The sequence below is a fragment of the Salmo trutta genome, chromosome 37, assembly GCF_901001165.1.
Source record: "Salmo trutta chromosome 37, fSalTru1.1, whole genome shotgun sequence".
Classification (NCBI taxonomy): Eukaryota; Metazoa; Chordata; class Actinopteri; order Salmoniformes; family Salmonidae; genus Salmo; species Salmo trutta.
This window is the reverse complement of record NC_042993.1, coordinates 24378992-24401944: the sequence shown is the minus strand read 5'-3', so window position 1 is coordinate 24401944 and position 22953 is coordinate 24378992. Positions and strand designations below refer to the sequence as shown.

Here is a 22953-nt window from a genome sequence, read left to right as displayed (position 1 = left end):
CCAGCCTTCCAAAATCCTGTCTTGTTGGAAGCCTGGGCTTAATAAGCTACAGGGGTTCTAATACATCTAAAATAATGGGAAGCTAGTGCTTTAAAAAATAGAGACAAACATCAAGTGTGATTTTTATTGCTTACTTTATTGTAAAAACACAAGGTCTACATATAAAACATGAAATACACAGGCATGAAATATTAGTGCCGAACATGGCAAGCCTTGCTGAACTTTGAAAATAATGTTAGTATGATTTCAAACTAGTCATCGAGCAGCGGTCATCTTTACCGACAAAATATACATTAGGTTTAAATGGATTGTGTTGCATTTGTTTGTGTTCGTTTTGCAAATGGTTTTGTCTGTTTTTACTTGAAAAATACTTTCATATAATTTTTTTAAATTATTGCCAAGGGGTTTTAACGTAATGTATACTGAAGATACATAATACACTTAGGGAATGGATTCAATCCGTATCGTAGAAGTATCGGGGGAGGTCCACGTTATAGCTCGATTTCAATTTAAAGGCAATAATTCCCGCGGTACTTCCGCGACAAGGATGCAGCCCTTGTACACAGTTTCATGAAATATTTTACTCCATACTGAACGTCAAATCAAACACTAGGATACTCATAGTTTGTATTTTTTAACAGTATCTGATATGCTTTACGTTTTATATAGTACTGTGTGTGATTATCACACCTGGAATTAAGTGCTTTGAAAATATCTCGTTAGCCTCCATGTTAATTCCGAATTTGACAGAATTATAAGTGTTTGTTGATTGCTTATCTATTTCGTATAATTTGCTCATTTCTTTTTTTGTTGACGCTTAAAATGTTTTGGCCTAGATTCTATCAGATGCGCAGTAGCCAACACCCACAGCGGCATTATATCTGAAGTGGACATTGCCATTGGCTGCATGGAGAAGCATTACAAGAAATCCCATGTAGCCTTGTTTACAAGTTCGAACACTGGAATGTGAGACGTAATCTATACCTCGATTAGGCTGATAAGAAGTTCTCATTATTTTGTTGAACGATTTTCAATTAGAGCGTCATTATTTCTATACAGCCTACACTTTCTCTTTTTGAACTTAAGGCCAGAGGGATGGGTGTGGCAATGATCACAGGAGCAGCTGCTCACTGATTTGACAACTTCAACGCAGTAACAACGGACAATTTTATTGGTTAAATGTCATAGCTCATATTTAATCAATTTCTTCACTAGGGAGGTTGAACAGGCTGTGAAAGATAATACTGCTGATATCTTGGAGCTACAATATAATAACCTCTGGAATGTCTCTTAAGCACTTGAAACTATCTTTACAGATTTCCTGTGCACCAAGTTATCATTTCTATCGATGGCAATCCTTTAATATGTCGTGTTGAAAGATTACAATCAGCACTTGTATAAAGACTATGGATTGTCTTTGGAGTAATGTCATGAATGAACCATAAAAGGCAACGTCAAAGTTCATGCTTGAGTAGTAGTACATTCCAAATGACCTGAGTTCATTGGTTATTCAGGGGACCTGAAACAAGGCTATGTGGGGACACTGTGCTTTGTAGCTGGCTGTTTGGTCACTTTCAGATCGTCTTTCTTCAGCTTTTTGTCATGCGTTTACATAAACTGGATTGAAACCTGAAATAAGTGTAAACATTCAGGGAAAGGTGGAGCATTGTATTATAACTGTAGGACATCCCAATAGAGTTTTCAATATAAACAGGCGTGATATTTTATTTTATATTAAAAAGCTTATCCATGCTGTAATATTGGCTAGCAACACAGAACAGCTAAATAAGCTGGTTAGATAAACATTTTCAAAATTCAATAAAATACATGTTTTTCTCTTGCCCATTGCTTAACTCCCTTATTTTTTTTTCAATTTCTTGAATTGATTTTGATAAAGCTGATTGCTACAGAACACAATACATGAAACAATTGAATCTACCCTTGGAATAGAAAACAAGTCTTTCTGAAGGATGTTGCCTGCCACACCTTTCAGAAGAGAAGGCTAGGTTAGTAAGGATAGGCCCTCCTTGCTGGCTAATGTTGTGTTAAAGAGCTATACTCAGCTAGAGGCATTCTCAGCTAGCCTGGTCCCAGATCTGTTGTGCTGTTTTGCCACCTATGGTCATTGCGACCCTAGGAGTTAGCGAGACAGCTCAAACTGACATGGGACCAGGCTAATGCTCAGCAGCTGGACTGTACCTGAGAACTAGCTGGTAAGAAGGATGTGTGTAGTGGAGCAGGGATCTGTAGACAGGCCGTCTGGGGCCATTGCTGTGCTTGTCGGTTCATCTGTGTTAGGGCCTGTGTCTGGGCTCAGACTGTCTGTGCTGTTATCTGTGCTTGTGTCAATGCCTACGCCTGTGTCTGAGCTACTGACCATGTCTGTGCCTATAGACGAGCTCCAGTTAGTGGAGGCCAGAGTAGTGGAACTACTGGGTGTCATGGCGTCCTCGGGCCATGTGCTGCCTTTTCCATGGAGACCAGGGCTGGACGAGGTTGTGGTGAAGTGGGAGGAGCAGAGGAGTTTGACGGGACAGAAGGCGGAGCCCCTGGGGATGAAGTTCACCTTGTTTTTGTCTGGGCATGAAAAAAGAGGGAAGCCTTTGGAGACACCAGACCTGGGGAGGAAAAGTGAGGGAGAATGTCTTCATCTTTTTATCATCACATACCAAAGTGTGTGTATGAAACGCCTACAGTGAGAGAGTCCTACAGATGTAGGATCTTAATCTGATCGTGCCGTTGCAGGAGAACTAAATGAAGATCCTACATCTGTAGAGTAGCATAAGGACATACACTATCAGACCAATTTAAAGAAGAAACTAAAACATGTAACACTATGAAGTTGAGAAGCATTCGAATTAGAAATACCCCTCAACGTAGTGAAGAAGACTTACACCATCTCTTCAAACACTTTGACCCTCTCACACCCCTCCGGAGGCTCCCGTTTGAACATGTAGCTGTTGTTGGGTTTGGGAGAGGTGGCAAACTTGGGAAGGGGAGAGCTGCAGCCGCTGTCTGAAAACAGAATGAAACATGTAAGCAGGTCAGTGTGGTGATCTTATGTTCCTATAAAAGAACGTGTGCTAGAGATCTGTTGTCTGTAGAAGACAATGAGGTGATTCATATAATACGGCACAGTATTAATACAGCGTGAGCCATTTATCATTAAGCAAATCCTGATCACTAGACTCCTGAACAGAGGATGTGAGCGGAGCATGCCCAATTTGATTGGAGCGTGGGGCAAGATTCCCAAAGGCTGGAGCGTCGGCCATCTCGCCCGCTCCAATTTCGCCCCAGTAGAGATCACTTCAGGAGCTCAGGGCATGCCCGCCCCAGCATGCATTTGTAGTCTACTTGTGTGCTGCTAATAGCCACTTGCTTTAGCTACTGTCATGGAGTTCACTAAATATTTTCATAAAGAAACTGATAAAACACACAGGTGCTAAATCAAGGTGACTTACAAAGATGAGGACCAATAGCAAGACAGGGAGTGTGGTGACATTGTGTCCACAATGATTGTGGAATCTGAAAAGACACTTATTCCAAAAGTATGATGGTGTACTTACTACGTGTACTTGCTAAAAGAAAGGAATGAGGTGGGTAGATAACTAAGTGCGTCATTATAGAAAGTATTTATAAACTAAAAATCAGATCTCTTAAACGTTTCGTTCATTTTTGTTCTATTATCTATGCAATAGGCCATCATTGATTTTGGCCCAATAGGCCTGGCATATTCCAACGTTCAAGGAGCTTTCCGTTTTGATTGGGTTATTTTGCCTAAAAACGTTTAGGCCTACCTATAAAAATAAATAAAAAAACAACTCTGCATCTCTGCCCAGCCTGGCGAGCGGCCTAAAGGGTGTTTATCATCCCCAGTGGCTCTGCAAGCTCAGAGAGGATATTCTCTGCTGCTGACCGGCTCTCCAGGCACCATCACATGAGCCTGAACCTACAGACTGGCCAGCTCTCCAGGCACCATCGCACGAGCCTGAACCTACAGACTGGCCAGCTCTCCAGGCACCATCGCATGAGCCTGAACCTACAGACTGGCCAGCTCTCCAGGCACCATCGCACGAGCCTGAACCTACAGACTGGCCAGCTCTCCAGGCACCATCGCATGAGCCTGAACCTACAGACTGGCCAGCTCTCCAGGCATCATTGCATGAGCCTGAACCTACAGATTGGCCAGCTCTCCAGGCACCATTGCATTAGCCTGAACCTACAGACTGGCCAGTTCTTCAGGCACCATCGCATGAGCCTGAACCTACAGACTGGCCAGCTCTCCAGGCACCATCGCATGAGCCTGAACCTACAGACTGGCCAGCTCTCCAGGCACCATCGCATGAGCCTGAACCTACAGACTGGCCAGCTCTCCAGGCACCATCGCATGAGCCTGAACCTACAGACTGGCCAGCTCTCCAGGCACCATCGCATGAGCCTGAACCTACAGACTGGCCAGCTCTCCAGGCACCATCGCATGAGCCTGAACCTACAGACTGGCCAAACTCCTGTTTCTAAAAATGTATTCAAAGGCACTAAAAAGTCATTTTTCGTTTAATTTGTATTTAATTCAAAGCCTAAATGCGCAATTTATAGACTATAATGATTTAATACAACGAAATGTTGTTTAAATGCTGCTCGCTTTATGTCCCTACCAGCCTATTGTGTCGAATTCGCAAATGGTTCACAATGTACTTCTTTGTAGGCTATAGCCTTGAAATCATTGAAATAATATAGCCTAAATCATTTGTTCCTTCTTAGGCTCCCTGTCTGGCTCCTGGCCTATTTAGTGTTTATATGCTGTTTAACATTCAAATCCTTATGGTTTGGTTTCAATACTTAAAAACCAATTGGTAGGTCCAGTTATTCACAAAAATTGAGGGGTGTTGATTAAATTGTGATTTTGATGAATGAGGTGAACTTGGAGCGGGATTTTGTTTTTCTGTGAGCGTAGAGCGTTTTTTTTGCGGAGCGGTAGGAAAGGACATTGAGCGGGATTTCCAATCGCTCAACTATGTTCACATACTCTGCTCCTCAGACATGCAATGGCTGGAGACTGTTGAATGTGTGCATTGAACTACAGTAGTAGATCATGCAAGCCAGAAAATACATCTGAATGGAGTACCTTTGTCAAGCTCTTCTGTAGAGCAGGGGCTGCCTTCTGGGGAGTGGAGGGGGTCAGGGGTGAAGGGCCAGGGGCTGGAACCGCCACTAGAGGGGGCCTGGGTGTCCGTGTCGCGTGTGTCACCGCCATTGCCGTAGCGATGAGGCTGAAACGGGGCACGGCGGCCGTCCGACACGTCCAAAGCCTGAGAGGTCAGAGGTGGAGATGGAGGGAAAGGATGAAGGGATGAGAGGAGAGCAAGAACCACAGCAGGGCACTATATAATTCACAGTTGTTATTGATCATCATACATAAGTCAATTCAATGCATTCAGTTCATTTCAGTATTATCACACTGCATGTAAACTCCAGTACGTGTGGACGTATTTGAATGACAAGCAGAAAAGTGAATACCAGCGCAGATGATAATGTATGATACTGAATTAAAATGTTCAGAGCCCTTCTCCTTGTGGTGTAGAGTACAGCTGATTCTGAGCAGAAGAAGACTTGCTGCGCTGCGGGTCATAAATATATGTGTGTGTGTTTGTGTGTGTGTGTGTGTGTGTGAGTGTGGGCACTCATGCACACACTTCAGGGAGAGCTATTTCACTAACCTGTCAAGGTTTACTGCCCTACTTCACACACAATTTACAGCTCTACTCAACTCTCAGCAATTTAAATCAGTGTGAGTGAGAATATAGTGTGTGTGCCCACCTGTATTCCCTGCTTCCAGTCTTCTCTGATGAACACATTCTCCAGCTCGTGGTTGATGCCCTCCACGCTGCTAGGCACTCTCGATATGAGGGCCTTTGGCACTGGGATGTTCGACAGGGCTTTGGAAACCACCTTATTCTGGAAAACATGGCAAACCAAGGGTTAAATTATATTTTCTTAGGTGGTGGAAATGTTTTGTAGCTTTTCTATGATCATTTTAAACAGACATCTTGTCAATTGTATGCTCTCCCCAGCATTTCAGTGAATGGTATCGCTATAGAATGTGATTTATGTGAGGTTCAATTTGAAATGAAATGACATTAAAGTGAGGTCAACACTAATATAGGCTGTGACTGTGATCTACCACAGGTGAAAGTCATACCATGTCAAAGTTAGTTTATGTTCTTTTCCCCAGTGCTTTGTTTACAGTTGCTCAGTATCCGTTAATGAATGAACCACAAACACAGAGAGTACTGGGAACTGGGCATGCCCAGACATGTCTCCTCCTCTTCCTCATCTGTCTCTGGTCAGAATAGGGACTCGTGAACTAGAGCTCTTTAAATCAAATAAATAAATATATATATATTTATATATATTATATATATATATATATATATATATATATATATATATAATAAGTGGTCTGACCACATTCATATGACAGGAAACATGCTTGAACAATTCTGCATTACAGCAAAGCCACGTTGTTGTTTTGGAAGGACATGTTGCCTGAAGCAGAAACAGCCTGGCACCCAGGCTACCAAAACCCTAGTCTATACATTTACAATCAAGTATTATCCATAACAAGTACTGCATTTATTTAAGGTTGTACATGGTACAGTGACACTCCCACGGTGAATATAGCATTGGGGCAGACACCATACTAGTTCCATGCTACCGTGCCCTGTGATCTGGGTGGCAGACACCATACTAGTTCCATGCTACCGTGCCCTGTGATCTGGGTGGCAGACACCATACTAGTTCCATGCTACCGTGCCCTGTGATCTGGGTGGCAGACACCATACTAGTTCCATGCTACCGTGCCCTGTGATCTGGGTGGCAGACACCATACTAGTTCCATGCTACCATGCCCTGTGATCTGGGTGGCAGACACCATACTAGTTCCATGCTACCATGCCCTGTGATCTGGGTGGCAGACACCATACTAGTTCCATGCTACTGTGCCCTGTGATCTTGGTGGCAGACACCATACTAGTTCCATGCTACCATACTAGTTCCATGCTACCATGCCCTGTGATCTGGGTGGCAGACACCATACTAGTTCCATGCTACCATGCCCTGTGATCTGGGTGGCAGACACCATACTAGTTCCATGCTACCATGCCCTGTGATCTGGGTGGCAGACACAGGGAGGCAGCAGTAGGGTAGAACTCACCTGGGGATGGCATGTGGTGCTGGTGTGTAGTCCCAGCTGCTGATCTCTGTCTTTGCTCTGGCGGCTGACCTGTTTACTGCGCTGGAGCTGCAGCCTGAGTTTAGCAATCTGCTGGAGAAAGACAGGGGGTTTACCTCAGAGAAAATGAATGGTTCTCAATGGACATTCAAGGTAGCCTGGTGGTCCCATACTGCATGTGCTGTGTAGCCAACACTTCTATTGTTTCATGCCATATATGGCAGAGAGGAGTTGGCTAAAGCACAAATAGACTGGACCACCAAGCTATATTTGAGGTGTAATTCAGTAGAATATGCATTTAGAAAAGGCACAAAGCAATACATAAGGGATAATCAATGAGGAGCAATGCGTTCAATGGAAAATAATGCACGATGTGGAAGGTGTGCCACGACGCTAAGCTTCCTCGGATTTCCATTGTTTTCTGTTGTTTTCCTCAGAACAGCATTTCTCCAGCATTCAGAGTGATTTGTCCACAGATTCAGAATGAATTTGAAAAGAATCTGTAAAGAGAGGGCTTTTATGGATATAGCTACGATCAAACATAAGTGAAGTCAAAAGGTTATTATGTTTCTGTACTGGTTATATAATCATAACATAATCAGTTGTATAATGCAGACTAAGGCGAGGTCTTTTAATGCTGATCTTATAATCCTGGCTATACAGTACACAGAAAGAGTATAGGATGCCCTTCCCTGCAAGTCATTGATATAGGTTATTATAGTACAGTACCAAGTCATCCATAGAGGTTATTATAGTACAGTACCAAGTCATCCAAAGAGGTTATTATAGTACAGTACCATGTCATCCATAGAGGTTATTATAGAACAGTACCATGTCATCCATAGAGGTTATTATAGAACAGTACCATGTCATCCATATAGGTTATTATAGTACAGTACCAAGTCATCCATAGAGGTTATTATAGTACAGTACCATGTCATCCATAGAGGTTATTATAGAACAGTACCAAGTCATCCATAGAGGTTATTATAGAACAGTACCAAGTCATCCATAGAGGTTATTATAGTACAGTACCAAGTCATCCATAGAGGTTGTTATAGAACAGTACCATGTCATCCAAATAGGGTATTATAGAACAGTACCATGTCATCCATAGAGGTTATTATAGAACAGTACCATGTCATCCATATAGGTTATTATAGAACAGTACCATGTCATCCATATAGGTTATTATAGTACAGTACCATGTCATCCATAGAGGTTATTATAGAACAGTACCAAGTCATCCATAGAGGTTATTATAGAACAGTACCAAGTCATCGATATAGGTTATTATAGTACAGTACCATGTCATCCATAGAGGTTATTATAGTACAGTACCATGTCACCCATAGAGGTTATTATAGAACAGTACCAAGTCATCCATAGAGGTTATTATAGAACAGTACCATGTCATCCATAGAGGTTATTATAGAACAGTACCAAGTCATCCATAGAGGTTATTATAGAACAGTACCAAGTCATCCATACAGGTTATTATAGTACAGTACCAAGTCATCCATACAGGTTATTATAGTACAGTACCATGTCATCCATATAGGTTATTATAGAACAGTACCATGTCATCCATATAGGTTATTATAGAACAGTACCATGTCATCCATAGAGGTTATTATAGTACAGTACCATGTCATCCATATAGGTTATTATAGTACAGTACCAAGTCATCCATAGAGGTTATTATAGTACAGTACCATGTCATCCATAGAGGTTATTATAGAACAGTACCATGTCATCCATAGAGGTTATTATAGTACAGTACCATGTCATCCATAGAGGTTATTATAAACAGTACCATGTCATCCATACAGGTTATTATAGTACAGTACCATGTCATCCATATAGGTTATTATAGTACAGTACCAAGTCATCCATAGAGGTTATTATAGTACAGTACCATGTCATCCATAGAGGTTATTATAGAACAGTACCAAGTCATCCATATAGGTTATTATAGAACAGTACCATGTCATCCATAGAGGTTATTATAGTACAGTACCATGTCATCCATAGAGGTTATTATAGAACAGTACCAAGTCATCCATATAGGTTATTATAGAACAGTACCATGTCATCCATAGAGGTTATTATAGTACAGTACCATGTCATCCATATAGGTTATTATAGTACAGTACCAAGTCATCCATAGAGGTTATTATAGTACAGTACCATGTCATCCATAGAGGTTATTATAGTACAGTACCAAGTCATCCATATAGGTTATTATAGAACAGTACCATGTCATCCATAGAGGTTATTATAGTACAGTACCATGTCATCCATAGAGGTTATTATAGAACAGTACCAAGTCATCCATATAGGTTATTATAGAACAGTACCATGTCATCCATATAGGTTATTATAGTACAGTACCATGTCATCCATATAGGTTATTATAGAACAGTACCATGTCATCCACAGAGGTTATTTTTGAACAGTACCATGTCATCCATAGAGGTTATTTTTGAACAGTACTATGTCATCCATAGAGGTTATTTTTGAACAGTACTATGTCATCCACATAGGTTATTATAGAACAGTACCATGTCATCCACAGAGGTTATTATAGAACAGTACCATGTCATCCATATAGGTTATTATAGAACAGTACCAAGTCATCCATATAGGTTATTATAGAACAGTACCATGTCATCCATATAGGTTATTATAGTACAGTACCATGTCATCCATATAGGTTATTATAGTACAGTACCATGTCATCCATATAGGTTATTTTTGAACAGTAGCATGTCATCCATAGAGGTTATTATAGTACAGTACCATGTCATCCATATAGGTTATTTTTGAACAGTACCATGTCATCCATATAGGTTATTATAGTACAGTACCATGTCATCCATATAGGTTATTTTTGAACAGTACCAAGTCATCCATACAGGTTATTATAGTACAGTACCATGTCATCCATATAGGTTATTTTTGAACAGTACCAAGTCATCCATATAGGTTATTATAGAACAGTACCATGTCATCCATAGAGGTTATTTTTGAACAGTACCATGTCATCCATAGAGGTTATTTTTTAACAGTACCATGTCATCCATAGAGGTTATTTTTGAACAGTACCATGTCATCCATACAGGTTATTATAGTACAGTACCATGTCATCCATAGAGGTTATTATAGTACAGTACCATGTCATCCATACAGGTTATTATAGTACAGTACCATTTCATCCATAGAGGTTATTATAGTACAGTACCATGTCATCCATATAGGTTATTTTTGAACAGTACCATGCCATCCATAGAGGTTATTATAGAACAGTACCATGTCATCCATAGAGGTTATTATAGTACAGTACCATGTCATCCATATAGGTTATTATAGTACAGTACCATGTCATCCATATAGGTTATTTTTGAACAGTACCATGTCATCCATAGAGGTTATTATAGAACAGTACCATGTCATCCATATAGGTTATTATAGTACAGTACCATGTCATCCATATAGGTTATTTTTGAACAGTACCATGTCATCCATAGAGGTTATTATAGTACAGTACCGTGTCATCCATATAGGTTATTATAGTACAGTACCATGTCATCCATAGAGGTTATTATAGTACAGTACCATGTCATCCATATAGGTTATTTTTGAACAGTACCATGCCATCCATAGAGGTTATTATAGAACAGTACCATGTCATCCATAGAGGTTATTATAGTACAGTACCATGTCATCCATATAGGTTATTTTTGAACAGTACCATGTCATCCATAGAGGTTATTATAGAACAGTACCGTGTCATCCATATAGGTTATTATAGTACAGTACCATGTCATCCATAGAGGTTATTATAGTACAGTACCATGTCATCCATATAGGTTATTTTTGAACAGTACCATGCCATCCATAGAGGTTATTATAGAACAGTACCATGTCATCCATAGAGGTTATTATAGTACAGTACCATGTCATCCATATAGGTTATTTTTGAACAGTACCATGTCATCCATAGAGGTTATTATAGAACAGTACCATGTCATCCATAGAGGTTATTTTTGAACAGTACCATGTCATCCATAGAGGTTATTATAGAACAGTACCAAGTCATCCATAGAGGTTATTATAGAACAGTACCAAGTCATCCATACAGGTTATTATAGAACAGTACCATGTCATCCATAGAGGTTATTATAGAACAGTACCATGTCATCCATAGAGGTTATTATAGTACAGTACCATGTCATCCATAGAGGTTATTATAGTACAGTACCATGTCATCCATAGAGGTTATTATAGAACAGTACCATGTCATCCATAGAGGTTATTATAGAACAGTACCATGTCATCCATATAGGTTATTATAGAACAGTACCATGTCATCCATAGAGGTTATTATAGAACAGTACCATGTCATCCATAGAGGTTATTATAGAACAGTACCAAGTCATCCATACAGGTTATTATAGAACAGTACCATGTCATCCATAGAGGTTATTATAGAACAGTACCATGTCATCCATAGAGGTTATTATAGTACAGTACCATGTCATCCATAGAGGTTATTATAGTACAGTACCATGTCATCCATAGAGGTTATTATAGTACAGTACCATGTCATCCATAGAGGTTATTATAGAACAGTACCATGTCATCCATAGAGGTTATTATAGAACAGTACCATGTCATCCATATAGGTTATTATAGTACAGTACCATGTCATCCACAGAGGTTATTATAGAACAGTACCATGTCATCCACAGAGGTTATTATAGAACAGTACCATGTCATCCACAGAGGTTATTATAGAACAGTACCATGTCATCCACAGAGGGTACAGTGTGGTTCGTCTGGATTGACTTGCTTTGGGAGTACCTAATAGGAGGCAATAGTGCCAAGGCAATCCATATGAGGTTTCTGAAGATGAGAACAAACAGGGCAGTGTAAAGCTCAGTGTATTAAAGGGCTGGACCTCACAACATGATATTATCACAATACTTAGGTGAGCGATACAATATGTATTGCGATTGGATACTGCGATTTTATTGCAATGATAAAAAATGAAAAATTGGTTCCAAACATATTGCTCACTATATGTCTGCTGCAGACGGATAAGAGAAAACCATGACAAAATGAGTTTTGGAGGTAAAAGTGCTCAAAACATGTTGGCTCACCATTAAAAACAATTAAAAAGATGAAGAACTAGCTATAGGATGATAAATACCAGAGTTTTTAATCAATACTTCGAGTCAACGGTATCGATATAAAATGGACAAAAACAATGCTGCGATACTCTACTGCCTTGAAACTCAACTCTGGACCTGGAAACCAGTTCCACTGTGTTTTTTTGTTCCCCTCTAATCAGGGACTGATTTAGACCTGGGACATCAGATGGGTGCAATTCATTATCAGGTAGAACAGAAGAATCCGGACCTTGTAGGGTAAGATTTTAATATCCCTTCTTACTGTATTGCTTCCCCCTCCCCCCATCTCTACTGTATAGTACCACTCATCGTTGGGTGGGAAGATTTGTCCTTTGGCTATATATGACTGGGTCAGCTAAAATATGTAAGACTACATGTCAAATCCAAATGTACCTATTGCTACTTTTATATGCTACAACGGGCGACTTAGATAATCTTAGATTATTAGTATCTTTAGAAACATATATATATGTTGCTATATGTTACTACATGTACATACAGTACAGTAGCATATCATCATAATCATGTCAAGAACAAAAAGAAACATCTCAACACAGTGAGAGAACATTCCATCATCTAACAACAGGCCTATCTTATGTAAGTCAGCCCACTTCAAAAGCCTCAATAACATTGTTTTGCTGTATTGCTCTTGAGCAAAAGCCAGCAGACTGGAACACGCTTATATATGTGTTGTTTGTAGGAGGACTAGGCCTTTATGGAGATAGATAAGGCTCATCCTTGTCACTAGAGTATCAACAGGGCCAAGCTGAGAGGGAAATGATATGGCTGTTACACCCTGCATAGATGCGACGGACTAGACTACAGAGGGAAAGGAAGGTTAAATAAAGACTGTGGTCTGGAAGAGCTACAGAACTAATAGCTCAATGTGGTCTCCAACTAGCCACTAATTCAGCCAGGCTACGCGCACAGAAACCGACCTTCAGGAGAATAATATTTAACTGAACCTCATTCCCTGACAAATAAAACACATTTCAAGTAATGGCTGAACCTCAAAGCCCTGACAAAAAAAATGATGCACATACAGTGCAGGTCCAATAATGTCAACAATACAACTCTTGCTGGATGTTTTGTGACACACCAGCTATTCTGGTCTAACATTAAACTCCTCAGAGAGTTATGGTGTTGACATCGGTTACAGTATTGGATTACAAATAATAGGATAGCGCTCCTTACAGTTGTTTTGGCTAGGGACATAGGTCATACAGAGAGTGTGTAGGCTAGGCTATATATGTTAGGAAGGTTGAGTCTGGCACCTACCTCTTTCAGATGGTCTGCACTGCCCCAGGAGGCTGACCGCTGGTGTGGGCTTCCCTGCTCCCCTCCAGCCTCCTCTATCCACAGACCAGGAGTCTGAAACACACACACACACACACACACACACAGACACACACACACACACAGACACACACACACACACACACAGACACACACACAGACACACACACAGACACACACACAGACACACACACACACACACACACAGATATATAAATATGCATACTCTAAGCAGTGGATAAACAAATACACCCACATCAATCCCCATCATTTGTATGGAATTCAGGACTGAGACAAGACTCCGGAATTCATTGAGATGAACAGACGAGGGAGAGGTGGGTGAAATCAATCATCACCCCTGTGCCTTCGCCAGAGATGCACACATCTGGAAACAATCAAACGAGTCAAAAATTGTCTTTGTGGGATAAAGAAGGATGCAGGCACAAAACAGTAATAATATGTGTGATAGCTACTACTTAAAGTTGTATCCTTACAGTTTTAATGACAATCCACATTAGGACAGATTGCCAAAGGCTACTTTGTGGTTGGTGACTGACATACTAGATACTAACTACTAGCTGGTAAGTCTGGGAAATGGCTGCTCTTTCTCCACTACAGCAGATAGAGAAAAGTACTCTAGTGTCTACAAGAATGCAACCTTTACATAAATAGCGGAACGGTTAACTTATGTAAAATACATGCAAAAAAAGAGACAGGATGTTTCAAAAAGCATGTTTGCAACCATGATGCACTTCCCCTTGATTATGCATATCAACAGTGACATTGGTTCTCCAAGGAGTCGTGGTCAGTACAGTAGAGCGAAGCATCTTAAATGTCAATGTCCTCGTACTGCCGTACGTTTGACCCTTGTCGAAAAACAAAACATCCTCTATAACGCACAACGTTACACAAAAGACCCACTCTATGATATGCAATATGAAGAACACTAGTGATGCATTATTGCTACTGGCACATTGCTCTTCAGAAAGGACAAACGGTTTAAACGGGTGTTTGTGCGCCAATAAAGAGGCCACTATGCTGGATGGCAGATGTGCTAGCGTTTAAAGTAACATTTTGAACATGGCTATGGTATTACTGCGGTGTTCGATGCCAGAGCCAAACATTGAGGGGTGAATGAATAGTGAAAGGAAAGTTTCCAATACTAAGTGCAAACTTTGCAAAAAGTTATATTGAGATGTTAAGTAATATGGGTATTATTAACGTGTTGCCTAGTTCTCCAGTACTACTAAAGCCTACCCTTCAGCAAATAGTTAGAAGGGTACAAGAACATAGCAATGCTTACACCATAGGCTACTTATCTCCATCATCATTGTAAGAACAATTTAAAATGTTTATTTTTTATAACAAATGAAGTGTCTGTTCACAGAGCTCCCAGCTTTGTGTACCTCAAGCTCAAGCCTCTTTTATCGACTTAGTTTTTGCCCTTCCCGGCCTGCCTTGTGTGTTTTGTGGGGTTGTTTGCCAGGTGCAGTGCCAGATAATGCTCTGGTGAGATAAAGGTAGGGTACTTTACTTTCACATAGTCTACAGCTCATGTTAAATGACTCTCACCCCACTTAAAATCCTATTTGATTTCCCAGCAGGGATACTAAACGTCAATGGATTTACAATGGAATTGAAGTTGGTTTGTTTAGTTTACATGCTGAGGTAAGAGTATAGAATGCCACAGCTATCATTTGGTCTGATTTGAGTTGATGAGGGTATTACGTTCTGGTTCTGTGACCTTGTTGGTCTTCTCATCTACAGATAATCTTGCACGTCTAAAACATGAGCAACAATTTTTCGAGAATAGATAAATATCTTTGACTAAACGCTCATTATGGATTCAAGCTTCTTCAAGAACAAGGAAATCGCAGTAATGCATAACTGCTGATTTTAAACGACTCATAAGTAAAACATGCCGAGTTGATAGTCATCGATAATAGACTGTCCACATCCTGCCTGTGTAACACAATTCTAAAGATTAAGACAGTCTTTAGTCTGGTGTGTGTGTGTGTGTGTGTGTGTGTGCACCAGACTAAATCAATGCATTCTGTCTGTCTGTCTGTCTGTCTGTCTGTCTGTCTGTCTGTCTGTCTGTCTGTCTGTCTGTCTGTCTGTCTGTCTGTCTGTCTGTCTGTCTGTCTGTCTGTCTGTGCTTGTGGGTATGCCTGTGTGTGTGTGTGTGTGTGTGTGTGTGTGTGTGTGTGTGTCTGTTTAATCTTCATACAGACATTCTCTGTGTTCTGTAACCACAGGGCCTGGGGCAGACAGATCTATCCCAGAACAGTGATTAGCATATGTATGGCCCTCTGCTCCTCACTCCCACACAAAGGCAGACGGGCCAGCCGCGAGGGCCAGGTGGTAAGCAGTGGGATTCCTCTCCTCGCCCCAACCATCGCCTGAGGGACAGGTGCAAACAACTTCACCTCCACAGACAACTACATTCCAGCTCTGAAAAGAGCCCGTCTCATTTTTTACATTTACATTTTAGTCATTTAGCAGACGCTCTTATCCAGAGCGACTTACAGTAGTGAATGCATACATTTTTATTTTTATTTTATTTTTGCTGTTGCAGTGTTACAGGCGATTTGGGGAAATGGGAGAGATCTTGTTAACAGGAAGTAGCTAGTCTGTGACTGTACTTGGGGAGTTTGTGCTTTTCCTAATCGAAGTGGTTTATGTGAAGCAGTCCACACCATCATTAGGGGAACGTTGATTCTATATGTAGCTACTTAAACCTGGAGGCCCACTCACCACTTCAGAAGACTAAACAAAGAGCCCCAAGGTGAATGAACGGTTAAAGGGAAGAAGCCATGTAAATGAGGCTGGGCGGCGCTCATTCAGCCACATGAAAGGATTCTATTAGGATGGACAGCGCGGCCATGGTCAATGGCCCTGCCATCATCATACATATTCAATATGGGTTCATAACCACAAACATCTGCCCATTCTCAAACTGCATGGAACGGTCAATCACTTTGACCAGAATAGTGAGTGCTGATGTGTGGGCTGCTACCCAGGAAAATTGTAGTCAAAATAAACCGAGTACGAGTTTTTCTGAAGAGAAACTTGATTTAGAAAACATATGCTTTTAAATAAATTATTATGTGCTTTTGTGGGTCCTTTGGCCTACAGTTACCTGTGTGGCTTTGTCTTTCATGCAGGAAGGGTAGGGTCCGTGGGAGTCACGAGGCCACTGGCCTGTGAGGTACGGCCCCATAATGGCGTCCAGGGAAGATGTCCGACGGATAGCACTGGAGCTACGCACCTGCAGTTTGGACCTCTCTCCTACAGGAGCGAGGGGAGAGCAAGGGTCAGTATAGGACACACCCACACTGTCATACTGAACAATTGGCCCCAGAACGTCTTGTTGTTTTCCATAAACGGCTCTATTGCTAACCTTATTGACTATCAGTGCTCTACAGTGATATATACTAGGTCTAACTAATCTGGATGTGTTGAAGCTAGGTCTGATGTCATGGGAGCTGCCTTCTCTAAGCCAAAGTAGTTAAACACACACCACCCACATAAGAACTCATTAACAACCACACCACAATTAACAGCAATATGGCCTGCATTCACTCAACATTCCTCCTGCTGTAACTCACAGTAAAGACCCAAACACAGAAATGCCCTGTTTTTCCAAAGCAGGGAGACATGACGGAGGAAATGGTTGAAAGCATAGGCTAGTAAGCAGTATTATGCTTTGTGATTGTTGAAAGTCAATGAGAGCGCCTTGCTTTCCATATCAAAGAGCTCCTGAGGGGGTGAAGGAGGTGACCAGGGTACACATTCTTCCTTCAATCTGTTCCTTGTCTAAGTGCATATGCAGTGTTCCTTTTCGATACCACTACACACCACCTGGGTCTAGGGCCTAGATGATCAGCCAAGTCTGAGCATATCAACCAAAATATGTTGGCTAAGTAAGTAAACCCAATGACTTAGGGTAAACTATCTGAGGAAAAGGGAGTGGATTTCCATCAATATTGTTGTAGCCAAAGTTCTCCAAACACAGCATGAAAATTTAGCCCGAGTGATTTTCCACTGTCTCTCCACTTTGCTAAATTTAGGCTCTCAAGAGCTAAATAAAGTCAGATCATTTCCTGGCTTTTAGTATGCACACGGTCCCTTTCACAATTTTCTAATCAACCTTTTGAAAAATAGTGAACTTTCTACCAAAGTTGACAGATTTTGGGCTGGGTTCTAGGTTTAACAACAAGCTTGTTTTCCAATTTACTCTTACTCTGCAGTTTGGGGACGTGCAACAATGAGGCAGGCCATTTCAGCACAGCTGGCACTTTGACAGGGAGGGGGAGTTTCTTTGTTGAGACCATTGGGAAGGCCTGGTGTGGGGATGATGTCATAGTGTGAACCTAAAGATCATGTGGTGGAATGTCACCCTTTTCCATGGCCTTCACCCTGGCCTGTTGTCCTTGCAACCCTTCCCCCACCACCTAGCTCAGATGAGATGATCATCACCATGGCCTTCACCCTGGCCTGTTGTCCTTGCAACCCTTTCCCCACCACCTAGCTCAGATGAGATGATCATCACCATGGCCTTCACCCTGGCCTGTTGTCCTTGCAACCCTTCCCCCACCACCTAGCTCAGATGAGATGATCATCACCATGGCCTTCACCCTGGCCTGTTGTCCTTGCAACCCTTTCCCCACCACCTAGCTCAGATGAGATGATCATCACCATGGCCTTCACCCTGGCCTGTTGTCCTTGCAACCCTTCCCCCACCACCTAGCTCAGATGAGATGATCATCACCATGGCCTTCACCCTGGCCTGTTGTCCTTGCAACCCTTCCCCCACCACCTAGCTCAGATGAGATGATCATCACCATGGCCTTCATCCTGGCCTGTTGTCCTTGCAACCCTTCCCCCACCACCTAGCTCAGATGAGATGATCATCACCATGGCCTTCACCCTGGCCTGTTGTCCTTGCAACCCTTCCCCCACCACCTAGCTCAGATGAGATGATCATCACCATGGCCTTCACCCTGGCCCGTTGTCCTTGCAACCCTTCCCCCACCACCTAGCTCAGATGAGATGATCATCACCATGGCCTTCACCCTGGCCTGTTGTCCTTGCAACCCTTCCCCCACCACCTAGCTCAGATGAGATGATCATCACCATGGCCTTCACCCTGGCCTGTTGTCCTTGCAACCCTTCCCCCACCACCTAGCTCAGATGAGATGATCATCACCATGGCCTTCATCCTGGCCTGTTGTCCTTGCAACCCTTCCCCCACCACCTAGCTCAGATGAGATGATCATCACCATGGCCTTCACCCTGGCCTGTTGTCCTTGCAACCCTTCCCCCACCACCTAGCTCAGATGAGATGATCATCACCATGGCCTTCACCCTGGCCTGTTGTCCTTGCAACCCTTCCCCCACCACCTAGCTCAGATGAGATGATCATCACCATGGCCTTCACCCTGGCCTGTTGTCCTTGCAACCCTTCCCCCACCACCTAGCTCAGATGAGATGATCATCACCATGGCCTTCATCCTGGCCTGTTGTCCTTGCAACCCTTCCCCCACCACCTAGCTCAGATGAGATGATCATCACCATGGCCTTCACCCTGGCCTGTTGTCCTTGCAACCCTTCCCCCACCACCTAGCTCAGATGAGATGATCATCACCATGGCCTTCACCCTGGCCTGTTGTCCTTGCAACCCTTCCCCCACCACCTAGCTCAGATGAGATGATCATCACCATGGCCTTCATCCTGGCCTGTTGTCCTTGCAACCCTTCCCCCACCACCTAGCTCAGATGAGATGATCATCACCATGGCCTTCACCCTGGCCTGTTGTCCTTGCAACCCTTTCCCCACCACCTAGCTCAGATGAGATGATCATCACCATGGCCTTCACCCTGGCCTGTTGTCCTTGCAACCCTTCCCCCACCACCTAGCTCAGATGAGATGATCATCACCATGGCCTTCACCCTGGCCTGTTGTCCTTGCAACCCTTCCCCCACCACCTAGCTCAGATGAGATGATCATCACCATGGCCTTCACCCTGGCCTGTTGTCCTTGCAACCCTTTCCCCACCACCTAGCTCAGATGAGATGATCATCACCATGGCCTTCATCCTGGCCTGTTGTCCTTGCAACCCTTTCCCCACCACCTAGCTCAGATGAGATGATCATCACCATGGCCTTCATCCTGGCCTGTTGTCCTTGCAACCCTTCCCCCACCACCTAGCTCAGATGAGATGATCATCACCATGGCCTTCATCCTGGCCTGTTGTCCTTGCAACCCTTCCCCCACCACCTAGCTCAGATGAGATGATCATCACCATGGCCTTCACCCTGGCCTGTTGTCCTTGCAACCCTTTCCCCACCACCTAGCTCAGATGAGATGATCATCACCATGGCCTTCACCCTGGCCTGTTGTCCTTGCAACCCTTCCCCCACCACCTAGCTCAGATGAGATGATCATCACCATGGCCTTCACCCTGGCCTGTTGTCCTTGCAACCCTTTCCCCACCACCTAGCTCAGATGAGATGATCATCACCATGGCCTTCACCCTGGCCTGTTGTCCTTGCAACCCTTTCCCCACCACCTAGCTCAGATGAGATGATCATCACCATGGCCTTCACCCTGGCCTGTTGTCCTTGCAACCCTTTCCCCACCACCTAGCTCAGATGAGATGATCATCACCATGGCCTTCACCCTGGCCTGTTGTCCTTGCAACCCTTTCCCCACCACCTAGCTCAGATGAGATGAGTGATGCGAATGAACACGCTGACTGACTGAAAGGTAGATGTCCACTAGTTAACTTCTCCAATGTTCCAATCACAAAGCTGCATGGCTGACAAGGACACAATGTATTGTCCACTTGAATGTTTAACCTTAATTTGTCAGATGCCTCGAAAGATAAAACCACAAATTCCCTTCAGTGTGTTGCTGCAAATAGCCTACAATTCTGAGGAAACGGTCAAATAAAAATAGCTCCATATTTCCGTTTGCCAATGAAAGATGAACAATACATCTACATATTTCCATTTCCATCCCTGTGCACTTCCCAGTGGTATCCCAATTCCACGTGTCGCAATGCAATGCGCCTTCTACCCCTAGCTAGCAGATGACATCACATGAAACAAACTAGCCTTCGACTGGGAGGTCACTGCCATCCAACAGCGGGTCTCCATCACGACGTATGTGACTGGACACTGCTCAGGGTTGAAGGTCATCTCATTCTGAGGACCAGGGAATGCAAGGCATGTCATGTCATTTTCCCGAACATTGAGTTACCAACCCCACAATAACCGCAATGCAGCTCAAAGACAAGGAGGCTGCCATCTTGGGGAAAAGGTAAGGCGGACGCCATTATACTCTACTGATGTAGGAGGGCGTCAAGACAGCTGGAGTGTCATGGCTGTCACTGGTTAAACCATGGTGATTCATGACCTGCCCTCGTAAAGTGCAGAAGGTCATTATAGTAAAAATACCTTGTTGCATAGTGAGTACAACATAGTCCTGGATGCAGATTTGGAGTCACACAGCAGGTTCGACGCAGTCTCCAAGCTGTGACAGAAAAAGCTAACTGTATTCAGAGATTTCACCTTCACAAAGGCAAGGAGACATTAACTGGATGCTTTGTGTGTCTTGCGTTTTACTGCTGTGAAATACACCTATTCCAGAATTTTTTGTTGTTGGGGAAGATAAATATAATCAGTCTGAATACCAGCGGCAACATCAATATTTGACAGGAGAGCCTGTCTCAGAAACAGGATTTAGAGTGGTCTAGTCTCCCATCTCCCCCTTCAGTCCACCCTCCATCTCCTTATCACCTGAAAGGAACAACTGCTCAGGCTGAACCAATAGAGATGTGAAATGTCACACCCCTCACTTCCATTCTCCATAACATTGGGTCTCCATAACACAGTTGAAAGTGAGTAGGTGAGTAGGTCACTGTAACCTGACTGTTTGTCCAACATCAATTCTCACTGTCTACGGCCCCCTTACAACCCTTAAACATGTCTTGCTGCCAATGATCTCCTCCCTTTTCCTGTCAATAGTCCATAAGCAGCAGGAGTGTAAGAGAGGACACTATAAGCTTCCTTATTAGCGATGTGATGTACTGTGGTAGTAGGCCTTCGTATGGGCCTACTTCCCCTTTTGTCAAACTCTGGTGCCATATATTCAATCAAAACCTAATATGCTCCCTAAATCAGCACAAGACAAATCATGTGTTTGACTTACCTTAGAAACCTAGGGCCCTATTCCGTGTCAAGGTGACTGAATAGGGCCCAGTCAGTATCACTAATCCATCAATATTGTAAAAATTAATTAGGCTATAAAATGCATAGCAAACACTTTATTACAAGAATACAAAAGGCATACAATCTCTTGACCATCACCAAGAGCAAGCAAAATGGTGCATTTGTCCTGAATACATCGATATTGGAGCATGTGGTAGGTGGATAATATAACAATACTTTACCTCTACAAACGGGTGAGTTTGGACCCCGGTCAGGTGAGTGCGAGACCCTATTTTCAGGAGACAGCCCCTGTCTCGTGGCGCCAGTGCAATTTACTCCAAGATTCAGATTCGCACTTGGGGGAGATGACCCGCGGCTACTTGTCTGTCCATTGTTGCCTCCAACAGAGAGAGACAGAGAGCGTGTCGGGCTGCTCTGGCCCCCGCGTAGGAGCTGGTAGGGCACGGTAGCACGGATGGGGTGCAAACGGCAGCTGTTGGAAAAACTGGGGGACCCTGCATTGCTACGTCTGACTGTGGACTGTTGTTGAAGCGAGTTGGTGGGAACTGACATTCTGCTGCTTCGTATCACTTTCAGGAACAAATTTCCCCAAGATATCCGCTTCTGGAAAACACAGGATTAACTTCCTTTAATTTTAGCTCGTATGCTGCTCGAGCTCATTTTGCAGCTATCTCGCAGTTATCTTGCATCTTGAAAAGGCGAATTCTACTGCAATAACTTACCTCGAAGAACACTAAAACAAGTATTCTTTGGGCATATTTGTCGAGAACTTTAAATATATGTTTTTTTTTAAAACTTCATTTGTACAGTTAGCTAAACATATTCCCTAATATTTGGCGATACCGTACCGTCCCCATGTCCACTGTAAATGACAGTTGTATCCGCAAGACTACTGGCTGATAAACCTGGGCGGGCTGCAGTCTTTCATTCTGATCCTGTGGTTGGACAGCTAAATTATACAGTAACATTACTCATTGGTCCAATGTTGTCTAGC

The 22953-nt window shown here is 42.9% G+C and overlaps 1 protein-coding gene across 3 annotated transcripts; it reads right to left on the bottom strand.

Moving 5' to 3' along the window:
• Window positions 1-115: 115 nt before the first annotated feature.
• On the bottom strand, window positions 116-22842 carry LOC115176973 (glucocorticoid-induced transcript 1 protein). 3 transcript variants are annotated; one of them, XM_029737394.1, is made up of 9 exons: window positions 22682-22842; window positions 22181-22562; window positions 16865-17013; window positions 13705-13797; window positions 7214-7324; window positions 5818-5955; window positions 5126-5309; window positions 2895-3015; window positions 116-2618 (listed from the first exon to the last, which is right to left on the bottom strand). In XM_029737394.1, the coding sequence occupies exons 2-9, from the start codon at window positions 22509-22511 to the stop codon at window positions 2207-2209; spliced, it is 1539 nt and encodes a 512-aa protein (XP_029593254.1). In that variant the 5' UTR covers window positions 22512-22562; window positions 22682-22842; the 3' UTR covers window positions 116-2206. The 3 variants fall into 3 exon arrangements, with proteins under 3 accessions (XP_029593254.1, XP_029593253.1, XP_029593255.1); XM_029737393.1 differs by having other exon boundaries at window positions 22181-22842; XM_029737395.1 differs by having other exon boundaries at window positions 7214-7321; window positions 22181-22841.
• Window positions 22843-22953: the final 111 nt, after the last annotated feature.